The sequence below is a fragment of the Herpailurus yagouaroundi genome, unplaced genomic scaffold (assembly GCF_014898765.1).
Source record: "Herpailurus yagouaroundi ecotype Mexico unplaced genomic scaffold, PumYag 210, whole genome shotgun sequence".
Taxonomy (NCBI): Eukaryota; Metazoa; Chordata; class Mammalia; order Carnivora; family Felidae; genus Herpailurus; species Herpailurus yagouaroundi.
Genome location: NW_024412441.1, coordinates 5229939 through 5245053, shown reverse-complemented (window position 1 = coordinate 5245053; position 15115 = coordinate 5229939). Strand labels below are relative to the sequence as shown.

The following is a 15115-nucleotide window of genomic DNA, read 5'->3' as shown; positions in this document are numbered from 1 at the left end:
CTTTCTTTCTTTCTTTCTTTCTTTCTTTCTTTCTTTCTTTCTTTCTTCTTTCTGACATATCTGTGCTTTGGATCACTTTAGGAGGTCCCTTCTCAATCACCAGCTGCCTCACCACTTCTGTTGTATTTAGAACAATTGCCCATCACCATGTTGGAATTCTTTTCTCTGTCAGGATACTCATCTTCTCTAATCTCCCTGAATGCTCTTTTTGCTTTATTTGCCCTCCTTCCACATTATAAATTTTACCAAAAGGAAGAAAGATAGATACAACCAAGTTCTTTTTTTCCTTCACTTGAACTTGACACTTCCCCTCCTCTCTCTATTGTCTTAGAGCATTCTAGCAGCTGGCTTTCCTTATTCCTGTTCAACTGAGTCCCAAGTCTTGCACTCATACCTTGACCTGTCTCCTAGCTTCAATTCCTACAGGTCCTCTCTAGTTCAATCACTGAACAAACCATCTACTGAGTACCTTCTCCTACCAGCCACCATTCTAGTACTTCAGGATGCAGAGGTCATGAAGACCTTGTGCTTGTTCTCAAGCAGCTCACAGATCAGAAGAGACAGACAGGTAGACAAGTTGGAGCAAGATGTCAGGTGCCGTGACACAAGCATGTATGTGGAAGAAGTGATGAATGCTATACAGGGTAGCGTGTGGGCATGACAGGGTGGCAGAGAAGTTTTATGGGGGAGGCCATAAGTGAATTGGGCCTTATATGCTCTTCCCAGGCAAAATGAGGGAATTCTAGGGGTGAGGGACCATGTGAGCAAAGGTGTGACATTGTTAAAGAGGAACTGGGAGTAGTCTGGGTGGGGGGAGGATGAGGTTAGAGGGGTAGGCAAGAACTGAATTCTATCTTGAATGTCAATGAAACTCAAGCTTTATGATCAAGCTTAAGAGTCACCCAGGGTGCTTGTTAAAATGCAGACTCAAAAGATCTGATTCTGTAGGTCTGGGTAGGGGGCTTGAAATCTGAATTCCTAACAAGCATCCCAGGTGACCCTGTCACAGGTTGCCTATAGGCTACTTCCTGAGAAACACTGCTGTAAGTGATAAGAGGCCCCTGAAGAATTTTTTTAATTATTTTTTTTTTCTCTCCACAATTTTTAAGCTCAGGAAAACATTTGACCAGATGCAGATTTGAGGGAGATGCTTCAGGAAAGATTGAGCAAAAGTACAGTGAACAAACAAATAAACTTGAATCTTTTAATAGAGCTGAGAGTTGCTCATGCACACAACAGATGCTTGGCAAGTAAATTGCTGAACGGAGACAGCTCAGTTTAAATATTTTAATGATATCTGAAACTTCACAGGGTGAAAGTTAAACTCGTTTTATCTTCTAAGCTAATTCTTTTTAGTTTCCCCAACCTGTCCAAGGCACTGCACCTATCTTAGGACCCAGGATTACAACCTTAATATCCACACTGACTTTTCCAACTGTTCTCCTGCAAGCTCTGCCAACCTTGTGTCCATTTCTAGATCTACCACGTTGGTGAAAGCCTTCTTGGCTTCATGAGTAGGCAACGCTCTTGGCAGGTCTCCATAACTCTGTGTGCCACACACAGCTTCCACGACAGCCTTTCTTGCTGTCTTGGTTATGTTACTCCTGCATTTAAGAGCTCACACTGGTTTGCAGACCTCTCAACTCTGACTACTGCCATCTGCAGGTTCCCTCCACTACCCAGCTCCAGCCCATCTAACCTTGACATCTCCTCAACTTGTCTTGGTTGTTCTTACCTCTAGACTTTAATTATGTCACTTTCGCTGATTCAGGAGCCACTTCAGCCTTTCTAGATTAATCTGAAGTCATTACTTCCATTAAGGTTCAGCATGGAGCTCAACCTCTTCCAATATGCCGGTACTGACATTAATTGCTTCCTTGATTTTCTATTTCTTTCTTTAGCAACTTATATAGTCTATATAATGATAATATTTGTACTTGCTCAGGAACTTTGTAGTTTTCAACAATATTTTCCCAGGGTAAATTCTCTAAGATGAAGATCTGAATTTTCCTAATAAACAAAAAAAACTTAAATTCTTTTGCTAGTGGTACGAATTGCTTATGCACATGGCAGGTACTTGGTGAGTAAATGGCTGAATAGACTTTAACTTTAAAATGGAAGGGGGATATGAGGTTGTCTTGTGGATATGGGCTCAATCTTCTACCTTTCAAGTCAGGCACAATGACAGTTCACTTGAATAATCTGTATGCTAACTAGAGAAGACATGCAGATTGTTTTAGGTATTTAGTTCCAGTAAATTTAATATGGATCTACTATTAAACAAGCCTGGACTGAGTTTAGCTTCACCACTTGCTGGCTGTGTAGCCTTCAGCAAGTTAGATACTCTCTCTGGTCTCCGGTTCTACTATTGGTGATAGGAAGATGATACCACTTCTCTCATACTTCACCATGAAAATGAAAGGAGATGGTGTCTCCACAGTGGGGTACTCAAAAAGTAGTTACATCTTATTCTTTAACCATGAATCATTAGGCATACACAGTTCAAGAGAAAATAGACCCAATCTTAAAACAAAAAGGATGTCATATCTGGAAAATCTGCTATAATAATAATAATAAACCCTAGTTAGTGGTCTAAAATTATAGTGTTTAATCCACAAGGAACTTTCTCTGCTAAAGATGAATGTGATTTAGCTGATTAACCAAAGAGAAGGGGGTATAAGACAAGCAATTATAGCAATAAAATATTTTATTGGATGAATATAAAAAATGTGTAATTAACTTCATTCTAGCTTCCTAAGAAGGCAGTAAGTTTAGCCTGAATAATAAAACATTCTCATTTGAAGATAAACAATCATTTCATGTGCTTTATTTATCTTCAGCAGAGGAAGCAACTACATTTATCATTAAGTTAACAAAATATTTATTTGAAAACTTATTTGATTTATAGTTGATTTGAACAACAACAAGGAACATTTTCCAGATGAATACTAACATTCTAGGGATAATAGGATACCAAAAAGTGAGATAATGCTTATTATCAGTAATTGACATTAGCTCACTTTTAGGAGTTTTATTTTCAAAAATTTTTCACATTCTTTTGAGTAGGATTACTTAATTTTAAATTGGGAGAAAATAGAAAAATATGTTTTTCATATTACGATCCAGGACAAATACCACTTGTCTCACAACACAGGTTAAAGAGTAGAAAACACAAAACAAAAGCAAACAAAAAGAAAACACAAAACAGAGGTGCACAGAAACTCACCAGAAGTGAGGTTAAGTATTGCCCTCTGTTCTCACCACATTCATTCCTGATGGTGGGATGGGTCTGATGATGTTTTCAATATTTTATTAAACATTGGTTATACCCATGCAATTCACTAATTAATCAAATATTACTTGGAAATAATCAGATGTAATTAATTAGAAAATGCAAAACCAAATTTCACACAATGCATTTTAAGACCACTTTAGCCAATGCTGCATCCTGGTAGCACGTAAAGTTTACCTGAAGGGCATTTATATGAATTGTTATTTATACTATAAATGAATATATAGCCTTTATAAATTCAATACAGGCCATTTACATGAGAACATAAGTCACACACCCAAATGAGGCACATGCTTTCTTTGTGATGTTTGTTTTTATCTGCCTGTATATAGGGATCCAGGCTTTCCAATTCCTTACCTCCATTAATTTATTGCATGTTTTGGAAACATGTACCTTACTTAGGTTTTTGTTTTTAAAAGGGTCTCTCTCCTTTTTTGGTTTTGCAGAATCATTACATTTTGCTCCCTATCTCAATTGGTGATCTAAACGAACTTTTGGAGGAACCATGGGCAATTTAAATAAATCTTAAAATGTGAACTATACTAAAGTGTTGTTTAATTTATTACCCTCCACAGCCTACAGCCCACATACACTGGCAGGAGTGGATAAAGTCTCTCTTGTGTCACTGAATCCCGCTGAACCGCACTTATCTCAAATTCCATCACCCCTTACCGTGTACGTGATGGTTTCTTCGGTGTCCTGTGACTTGACCAGAGCCAGAGTCAGCATAGTTAGGAAAAGGGCTTTCAACATCATGAATCTCAAAGAAAACACAGGACAAACCGGTGCTTAGTATCTGCTGGAGGGGTGGGGGGGCGGAATAACAAAAGTTTAGCTGTGAAGTATCAAGTAAGGAAGGGCAGGAGGGAGAGGTTTAGGTTCCATCATACCCAATTTCCAATCTACTTTCTCATTCCCCCTCCCCCTCCTCAACCTTCGTGGCCAAACGAGGCACCAAAGACTGTAAAACGGCTGCAGAATTACATTTCACTTTACTCCATCCAGCTGCGCTTAACATATACAAAGGATATTCAGCAAGCATTTTATACTGTACCTACACAACAGGCTCCAGAAAGGGGGTGGAAAAGAAAAGAGAGGGTGCTTAATTTCAAAGGAGATGGTGCATTTGTGTGTGTGTGTGTGTGTGTGTGTGTGTGTGAGAGAGAGAGAGAGAGAGAGAGAGAGAGAGAGAGAGAGAGAGAGAGAAGGTGGGGCAGCAAATCTCAGATTCCTTGAACGTTAAGGCTTTCCCTGTGTGCTCACCTCCAGCTAGTAAAGGAAGTTCCTTGCACAGCTCAGCTGAAATACCTGTGAATCAATATGAATTACCTTGGCTTCAAGCTATTTTTTTTTTTTTAACAAAACACCAAAACAAAACTCGAAGAGCAATCTCCTTCCCTAGTAGAATACCTGCCCTTCAGAGTTCCTTCTTATATCCTCCAACACAAACTCTCTAAGTGGCATTTTCACGCCAGTTCTCTGCCTGCAGCTTTGTGTAAAAGCCCCAGGTTTGTGGAGAATCAGCTTCTGATTCTCTGCGCATTATCAGTCCTTTGGTATCAGAATCTGGCTGCCTAGGGCCAGAACCGGGGAACCGCACCGCAGCCGGGTCCAGTTTCGGGGCAGCGGGCCTGCCCCCGGGGAGGTGAGGTCCCTCTCGCAACAGAAAGTCAACATGCGGCAGTACCCGGGAGCTGCCCTGCGCTCCAGCTTCAAACTAGCTCCTGTGGAATCCAGGTGTGGCTTAAATCTCGTACATTAGCCCCCTGAAACTTTCAAAGCCTCGTTTATGGGCAAAGCCCAGTCGGCTGATTGTCGGCGCGCACACACTTGCCCATCCAAACAGATGTCACCCGGGTACTCGCACATGCTGACAGATCGCATTCCGAGACCGCACACCTCCACCTTCCTCCCTGCGTGAGAGATCCTGCTCAGTCTGGGACAGTTCTCGGGTACCCCTGCACCCCTGAGGTCACCCCACTTATTTCCCTTAGCGCTGCCCGGCGGGCACCGGGTGCACCGGGGGCTCCTACCTGTGCGGCCGCGCTGCGCTCCGGGCCTGGGCAGTAGGGGGAGAGCGCAGGGGAGGGCAGCCCGGTGGGTCTGAACTGGCGAGGTCTGGCAGCGGCCGCGGCGGCAGGAGGAGGAGGAGGAGAAAGGGAGGGAAAGGGGGAGGGCGAAGGGGGGCGGAGGAGAGAGCGGAGGGAGGTGCAAGAGCTGTGCCTAGCACTGCAGGCCGGGCGGGAGAGCGTGCTGCGCTTCTCGGTCCGCGCCCCCTCCTCTTAGCGCACTCTGCGTCCGCGCCTGCCCTCTCCTGTCAGCCCCCACCCCAGTTCCCAGACACCCGGAACCCCAGGCCGAAGATGGCACGTTTGGCGTGTGAGGTCTTGGGTTTGACTCAGCCTTGGTGATGCTCCAGCCTTCCGGACAGTTTCTTGTGCCCTTTAGAGGGGAAACATCTCTCCCAGAGAGCTGCTGAGGGTCCTGAGGAACTGCTTAATCTTTTTTTTTTCCCCCCAGTAAGTGACTCCTAGGACAGTAAATTAACCCATTCATTGAACTGGTTCTTTTGCCTTTTCTCTCAAATGCTTTTTTTTTTTTTTTTTTTTTTTTTTTTTTTTTTGCGCGTGGGGTCTGCTTCCTCAAATGTAGAAAAAAAGAGAATCCATTCATTCCACAAATATTGTTGACCTACTATGTGCCATGGTTGGCAATGGGCCAGGTATAACACACACTAACAAAATTGTGTAGCCAGCTTTGATTTTGGTCTCACACACCTCCTCTTTTTATGGGCCCTTTTTCTTATCCACTGCTTCTCTTTTCTGCACTGGTTCACTTGCAGGAGTCCCCAGGATGGGTCATTCAAAGTTGGGCATTTCACTTTCACCTTTCATACTAATGGTGGAATTTCGGGAATCTGGAGAGCAAAAAAATTTTTTTCTGGCTTCTTCAAATCATACCACACAGATTGCTGTTATCTCTGAAGGCTCCAACTCTACAGTCAGATTAATAGTTTGCTTCCAAGGCGGTCATGTCTTCTAAGAAGCAAACGGCCAACTACAACTTCATGAATGAGACAATGTGCAAACTGAAGATGCTAAGGACCTTGACACTGAGCAGGAGAGAGAGGGTGGGAGAGAGAGGATCTGCTCCCTTTCCTGCTGGCCACAGGGGAGAAGGTGGTAGACAGTGCCAGAGTGAGAGGCTGTTGGGTAGAGGCCTCACTCCTTATCTCTGGGATATGCAGTGGGTTGCCCAGACCTTGCCAGATTGGTTACAAGACACACAACATTGGGCAAGATCAAAGGAGCTTCATGGCCCTGAACCTTACAGAAGTATGTGGGGTTTTGCTAATAGTACTGAAAATTTTTACTATCAAATTCAAAAAGTTTGTTTTCTTAGTCATTAATGACCTCCAAACTTAAAAAACAAAACAAAAATTTGCGTTTGGTTAGTAAAAAAAGATCTACCCAGACATTTTCTCCTGTTATTATTATTTTTTAAAATTCTATCTATCCTCTGCTCTCTCCCCAGAAAAAGTGGGTTGAACCTCCCAAATTTCTATCTCCAGCCTGGAACTCTTCCTGCCGGAATATCCAACTGCTGACATTGTTATCTTCATCTCACCTAGTGGGCATTTCAAACTTAGCAAGTCTGCTGGGTCTCACCCTCTCTCCCAACCTGCTCTATCCACCTGTTTTACCATCCCAGTTAATACCAATTTCCAGTTTGCTCAGGTCCAAGATCATGGGTCATCCTTGATTTCTCTTTTTCTCACACACCTTGTATTCAATTCTTTAGAAAATTCCCTTGGCTCTGTCTTCAAAATATATCCAGAATCAGACCACTTTTCATCACTTCTTAACATCCTGGTCTGAGCATGCATCATCTTCCACCTGGATTATTATGACAGCCTCCTAATTGGTCTACCTGGAGTTTTTTTTTTTTTTCCTCCGCAGAAGTTCATATAAACGGATCCTAGAATATGTACTCTTTTGTGTCTGACTTCCTTCACTTAGCATGCTTTTGAGATGCATCCAGATGTTCATTCCTTTTTATTGCTGCATAGTATTCTAGTGTGTGGCTATACCCTGACTTGTTTATCTGTTCACTTGTTGCTAGATTTTGGGTTGTTTATGAATAAAGCTGTCATGGACACTCATGCAGACATTTTTTGTGTGGCCATATGTTTTCCTTTCTTTAAGGTATTCAGGAGAGGAAGTACTAGGTTATATGCTAAAATATGTTTAACTTTAAAAGCAAGTGCCAAACTTGTCCCACTTCAAATGAATAAAAACTAGAAGGAAGTATTTCCTTTTCATAGTTAGGGGAAAGGCCTTCAAAGCTCACAGTGGACGGGAACAATGGAGCCCTTTGCCTGAGTTGCCAATGACAGCCATGTTATCTCCTGGAGGCAAGCCAGCCTGTCCACGAAGGTGTTACATGATGTGGGTGGCCAACCACGAACAGAACCTAGATACTTTATGGATTCTTCATAGGGCTGACTGATCTTAGGACCCATGATACTTTTAGGGATTCTCCACAATGTTTTATTTTCTTATGAAGTCAGAGGAAAAAATAAATGTCATACAGCCAGGATTAATTTGTCTTAATTCTATTGCAGTCATGAACTATAATTTTTTTTTTTAATGGAGGAAGGGGCCCATAAAGGCAAAAGTGCCCAGGGACCATGAAAGTCATAATGTGGCCCTGATTGTTGCACTTCCAAATCAGCCATATGTGGACTCTGTTCTACCTCTGCACTCCAGTTTTGTGAGGTAATATATTTTCTTATGATTCAAGCCAGTCTCAGTCAGGTGTTCAATTACTTGCGGCAGAAAATATACTCACTTGCAGCGTGACAAAGCCTCCTACCCTGGGAGCTCAGGCCCTCGTGATGTCCCCTGCTTGCATCCTGCACTCCAGAGTGACAGCTTGCGAGTGTTTCTTGGGAGAGGCTATTGGGAGAGATTCCCAGGCTTTCTGTCCTTGGGCAAGCTGAGTGTTCAAGCCACTTCTGCTTGGATCAGCTTCTGAATTCCTCCCCACCACCCACTGGCATTTTTGTGTGTGTGTATGATTTTTAAAGATTTAAGATTTGAATTCTCCCTTTAATTCAAGAAGGTAACTCTGGCTTCTCTTCATGTGATTTGAAAAGTTATTAGTGACTAACTTTTATAAGGGAGCCTTCTGCTTCCTAGTTTACCAACTATTACACTATATGTATTGCAAAGAAAAATTTATATTGTATTTTAATATTTCCCTTTTTAAAAATTTCCTAAAAATAATTAGAAGTATCGAGGACCCACAGGCTCTTTCGTTAACTGAGTCATGGAGTCAACCAATCCTGTGGTTGAAACCTGATTAAGAATATTCACTGGTGGGGTGCCTGGGTGGCTCAGTCCATTAAGCATCCGACTCTTGGTTTTGGCTCAGGTCATGGTCTGATAGTTTGTGAGTTCAAGCCCCACATTGGGCTCTGTGCTGACAGTGCAAAGCCTGCTTAGAATTCTCTCTCTCTCCCCCTCTCTCTCTGCCCCTCCTCTACTTGTGCTGTCTCTCTCTCTAAATAAATAAATAAATAAACTTAAAAAAAAGAATATTCACTGGTGTGTGGGCAATTGGAGAATGAAATGTATTAAAAATAATGAATTCAGGAGGAAGGTAATAAAAATGAAACAATTACATAGGGATTAATAGCAGGGTGCTCAATTCACCCCAGTTTGTCCAGGGCTTATCCACTTTCTGCACTGAAAGTTCTGTGTCTTGGGAGAGTCTCCAGTTCTAGACAAATTTAAAGGTTTGTGTAGTGGAAAGAAAGTAGGACAAGTAGCCAGGACTTCCTGCCTGAACTTTGCTATGCTCTAGCTGGGTTACCATGGCATCACTTTGAATCAGTTCTACACAAATGTTGACCAGGGTAACAACATTTGTAACTGCAGTTATTATATTATACTTTACCTGTATCTGTCACCTTGTTTTTGCCAGATCCTTTTCTTCTGGTAGTAATATCTTGATTTTCCCTTGGATACCAACTCTTACAGTGATAGGCCATAACCAGGCCCGTAGAATGCCACTAAGTATACATAAAGGGAAAATTCGTAGGCCCTAAAAATAAGGGGAAATGGTCCAATGCCAGCACAAAAAGAATGTCAAGGCCCAGAACATGGTTATTGGGTCTGGTGATGTGGCACAATTATTGTCTTAAGTCATTTCCACGTGTTGATAAGACTGAAGATATAAAGAATGCAGGCCCATAATTCCATGCTCCTCTGCCTGGAAAGAGCCCATTCTGCAAGGACTGTCAATGGTTCTAGGCTTTAGGCCAGCCTCTATGAGCTACAAGACAGGCAGGGCACTGGGGCATCCTCCAGGAGCCCTTATTTTATTGCTTCCTTTGCTGGCTGATTCTTTCTATCTTTGAATCCAGACACCATGATTTAGTCCTGAACATTTCCAATCTGTGTGATTTGCATGGAGCTTATGTGACCCAGGCTCTGCCAGTCATAATATCAAGTCTCCTGTATCCAAAGTAATTGGGTCAGAAATGATAGATACACCCTAAGACAACCCCACTGAAGACTAGGATTCCAGAGAGTCTGGGTTCAAGTCCTGACTGTGCCATTCACTGGTTGTGTGAACCTGGGAAAGTTCCTTAACCTCTCTGGGCCTCAGTTTCCTCATATGGAAAATGGGGATAGTGATAATTCCTATCTTATAGAGTTTTTATGGTATTAAATAAGAGAATGCACATAAAGCCCTTTGTACAGTTCCTTACACATAGCTATTGCTGCTGTTGTTATTAATCACAAGGACCTATCACTCATGGGTCTGTGCTGTAAGCTTAGTAAATCAGATTCATTGTATAATAGGATAAAAGAAGTTACTAAGGTTGAAAATTGTCTTCATATTTTCATTTGTAACTATTCATAGTGCAGAGGATATTTAGAAGAAGCAGGGTCTGGACACTTAGTCCCCTGCAGTTTTATGACTGGGTCATGGAAATGTGTGGCCCCATACTGAGCAACACCCTGAGATGACAGTATTTTTGGAATAAGTGGCTCTGAGATACCTAATATTCTGAATTTCAAATGGCTTATAAAATTATACTTCCTTACTTATAATAAATAGTAATAGCTAACACTTATGTATTATTTACACTGTGTCAGGACTATGGTAAGCAGTTCATATGTATTAATTCAATAGTACTATTACTATGCCTATTTTATTAAGAAGGAAATTGAGGCACAGAGTAGTTTAGTAACTTGCCCTCATCGTACAGCTAGTGAGCAGCAGTGTGGGGGTTCAAAAGTAGGCTGTCTGGTGTCAAAACCCCTGCTCTAAATTCTCCTTTATGTCACTTACTCCCTGCCATCAACTGAATCTAGGTTTGTAGGGACAGAATAGGGTCATGAATGATTTCTTCAATGTAATGCAACTCCAGAGATTCAAACTGGATGAATAGATTGAGAAGACTGCACTTAGAGACTGCAATGAATTCACTTTGCTAAATCTATGAGCTCAAGGGAACCTGAGATTTCAAAGATTTGAAGATCTTGTTGGTGGGGAAAATATCATAATTTCAGAAGAGATTCACAGATGTTGATGACCATGCATTGTACTTTAAGTTTCCACATGCTTTAGAATGTGTATCTGAATCAAAGATGTCCTCACAGTGTGGCTCAGTTCTAAGAGTGACTGACTGAAAAGCATAGACTAACTGTGCCCAGCAAGAACCCACAGTGAGTATCCCTGACATTCTAGAGACCAAGACATGAATTGTAGAATTTGCCTACAATTCCTGGCCATGTTGCCAAACCAGACAATAGTTGGGTCCAGTTTGTAAAAGTATATTCCCTTATGAAGCTGTTGAAGGAAAAGCCAACACTGGAGCCAGAATTGGCTGTAAAAGCCTCCGCCTTTCATAGAAAGAGTTCATTTGTTAAATACTAGGGTTCTTAGTGACATGATAAAAATTGATCACTGACTAATGATAGCCCTGTAACATACTCTTTCAAGAATAATGTTGATTAAATTATGTATTTTCTTGGGCTGCTTTCATATTGATGCTTAAAAATTCAATATTTTTGGGGCGCCTGGGTGGCGCAGTCGGTTAAGCGTCCGACTTCAGCCAGGTCACGATCTCGCGGTCCGTGAGTTCGAGCCCTGCGTCGGGCTCTGGGCTGATGGCTCAGAGCCTGGAGCCTGTTTCCAATTCTGTGTCTCCCTCTCTCTCTGCCCCTCCCCCGTTCATGCTCTGTCTCTCTCTGTCCCAAAAATAAATAAACGTTGAAAAAAAAAATTAAAAATTCAATATTTTTGAATAGCTAAGTTTACCATTATTATCCGTGAAAATATTCTCATGGTGAATACACATATGGATTTCTGATATACCTGCCATTATTGAAACAAATCCTTGGAAGAGATAGCTTCTAATACTCTTTTTAGTTCTAAAATTCTTTGATTTTAGCTTGTCTTTTGGAGTCAGCATCAGGTCAAGAGAAAAGATGAATTTAAGTGGGCTTTCAGAAGATGTGAAGTCTTTTCTAATACACCTCCCCCCAACAGACACACATACACAAACCATTGTATACAGAAGATGATATGTATTTATTAAACTGATTGCTAAAATACCCCAAACATTAAGCCATGTGACTGGTGGCTTGCGCTTTAGAAGAGAACTCACTGAAATACATTAAGGTTGGATTGCAGCTCTGGCCTCGAAGAATATTGGCAAATTTGTATTTATGTGACATTAATTTGCCTCAAGTATGTCATTGGTGAGTTTTTTATTTTAGTGAATGCCAGATGTATTCTTCTTCAGAATGCATTTGGTGAAACTCTTTTCCTGAATGCCAAACTGACATGAGAAAACTTTCAGTCATCTGGAGCTTGTAAATTGTTCTGAAATTTTTGGAATTTTATTGAAGGCTTGATTTCATCACAGAGCAGAGGATACCTTGGATGAATAAAAAGCAAATCAATCAGAAATGATTGGAACCAGTAATTAAAATTTCCTTGGAGAGATAAAATGTATGATGTAAATCCACTGCCTTGCAAAAAAGATTGCTTTCTAACAAGTTATCAGATCTTACAGAGCAATTTCAGATGCTGACACAGATGTGAAACTTTATTTTGTTTTCCGCTCTAAGTTCCTCCCTCTCTTTCAAACAGTTTTTCCGGAAACTTCATTTGGCTAATCGAGTCTGATGGGGTTTCAAGATGATTGCATATAGGGCATGGAATTAGAAATAGTACCTCCTGAAAATTAGTAATTTGATTTCAATATGTAATTTAAAGAAATGGGCCCTCACTCCCCCACTTTCGCCAGTTTGGAATCCTTACATAATATTTTGTGGGCTTTTAGAATTTCTATGTTCTACTTTCCAACTTGATTTTACCTTATGTGCATTATTTTTTCCCTCACTCTGTGGGTTTTTATTAGAATAGAAAATTCTTCTTATCTGTCCTTTTGTGAAGACTTAATCTGTCTTGATACTGACAGCAGATAACAAAATGGGTTTTAAAATCTCTTTGAAAATATTTAAATTAACTTTTTAGGAAGCAATGGTTCAAACAAAATTGAAATGTTTTTGTTGAAATCTAGAACTTGAAAAATGTAATGATATTTTTATAACATTAATAATACTGATTTATGATTTTTCCCCTTAGTATGTCATATCCTATACAAATGGAACTGCTGAGACCAGAGCCTACATTGGGATGGATATTATTATTTTCTCCTTGCTCTTTGAGGAATTTTAAAGCATAAATTATTTTGGTTAACTATTATTAACTTCTTTCTTTCTTACTGTAGAATGTGGAAGGGCCAAAAAACAAAAAAAACAAAAAAAACAAAAAAAACAAAACAAAACAAAAAAACCAAACCCAAAAAACCTTTGTACTTGGAATTTATAGTATGCTGCTAATGCAAAAAATATAAGGAATGACATATCTGACTTTTATTGTTGATTAAATAGGACAAATGTGGAAACTCTATCTAAGGTAAGAGGTTGAAAGTTTACATATCCACAAGGGAGATATCACAAGGATATTGCTTAGATTTAAGTGTGTGTGTGTGAGTGTGTGTGTGTGTGTGTGTGTGTGTGTGTGTTTTAAATAACTGTTCAAGCAGATGCTTCAAAATGTAGTTGATTTTTAAAAGGACCAAGAGATATAAAACACTCAAATTTGTTCAACTCAGTTGGAAGAATGGCAAAATCAGAAAAGACTTTACAATCTGATTTAAGATAAATGAATTCCTTTTATGGTAAAAAGGAAATAGAGGAAAAGGGGGTCTTTGCAATCATCTGCTCCAACTCCCTCATGAAACTTGGAACCTAAATAACTTGTCCAAGTTCACCCTAGTTAGTGGCAGAACCAAAGACTAGAACCAGGTGTCTTGATTCCCCGACTTGGGAGCATTCCACCTCCCTGCCCTCTTTATCTACAGCCTTCTTTGGGACCCCTGGGTGGCTCATTGGTTAAGTGTCCAACTTCAGCTCAGGTCATGATTTCATTGTTCATGGGTTCAAGCCCCACTTCGGGCTCTATGCTGACAGTTTGGAGCCTGGAGCCTGCTTCGGATTCTTTGTCTCCCTCTCGCTCTGCTCCTTCCCAGCTTGCACTGTCTCTGTCTCTCTCAAAAATAAAAATAAACATTAAAAAATATGTACAGCCTCCTTTGTCTGTTTGACAATCTTCATTATCATCATCCATTCATACAACACAAATTGAGTGTTTGACTGAGGTGTATTTCTAGAACTGTTGGTTGGCGCTGACACATAGAGAATGAAATGAGTGTTATCTCTCTTTTCTGCCAAGCTGTGATCTTGAAGGCAGGGATTATGTTTGTCCACTTCTTTCCCATTCCATATTGCAAATATATTCTCTATGCAGAATGCACTCTGCCTCAGGAAATTTCTCCACTTGTCCCTACCTTGTGAATCCTCTTGTCTGTTTTTTTTTTTAAATTTTTTTATTTTTAAAATTTTTTTTCAACGTTTATTTATTTTTGGGACAGAGAGAGACAGAGCATGAACGGAGGAGGGGCAGAGAGAGAGGGAGACACAGAATCGGAAACAGGCTCCAGGCTCTGAGCCATCAGCCCAGAGCCTGACGCGGGGCTCGAACTCACGGACCGCGAGATCGTGACCTGGCTGAAGTCGGACGCTTAACCGACTGCGCCACCCAGGCGCCCCCCTCTTGTCTGTTTTGATTTCTGTTCCATTGTCTCCTACTAGGAGTCCTCCTCTCTAGTACCCCTTTAGGACTGACAATTCACTTGGTCAGCCTGCATTTGATTTTTGTATATCTCTTAGAAATTACCTTTTATATTCTTTCTGCTTAACACTATGCTCTGCAGACCTTGGGCAAGTGATCCACATTTCTGCCCCTACTGCAAACTTCTGGGGCACTGCACCCAGCCCAACCTACTGCCCATGCCCCACTTGTCTGGGGCCTGAAATGATCTTATCTTTGGGACCTCAAATTGTCTTATCTTTGTATTTCTGAGGAAATGAAGATAGCCTGGCATGTGGTAGATACTTAATAGAGTTTGTGGAATGAACAGTGAAGACACTTCATAGTGTTACCTTTGTCCTCATCCTTTTCATCTTTCTATTGAACATTTAGCTTGGAGAGATGATGTTAAGCACTGTGTGTGGTGTGAAATGGCCCGTGGTTCAATTGATCCCACTCAGATACATATAATAAAACCTACTCTTAGTCTTGAACCTCCAGATGTTTGGTTTTAAATACTTAGAGAATTCTATAAATAACTGGTTATTTTTCTCCCTCTCCGAGTATTGTTAAGACTTAGTT

At 40.9% G+C, this 15115-nt stretch overlaps 1 protein-coding gene across 2 annotated transcripts in view; it reads right to left on the bottom strand.

The window, feature by feature from the left end:
• EFEMP1 (EGF containing fibulin extracellular matrix protein 1) overlaps window positions 1–5458 on the bottom strand; it is a 59335-nt gene extending 53877 nt beyond the window's left edge. Inside the window, exons 1-3 of one of the 2 annotated variants that reach the window (XM_040453680.1) lie at window positions 5326–5436; window positions 4556–4600; window positions 3965–4052 (exon numbers count right to left, since the gene is read on the bottom strand). In XM_040453680.1, the coding sequence (XP_040309614.1) occupies window positions 3965–4048 (84 nt within the window). In that variant the 5' untranslated portion in view covers window positions 4049–4052; window positions 4556–4600; window positions 5326–5436. Of the gene's footprint in view, window positions 1–3964; window positions 4053–4555; window positions 4601–5325 lie in introns of both variants that reach the window. The other variant, XM_040453679.1, reaches the window with a different exon arrangement.
• Window positions 5459–15115: the final 9657 nt, after the last annotated feature.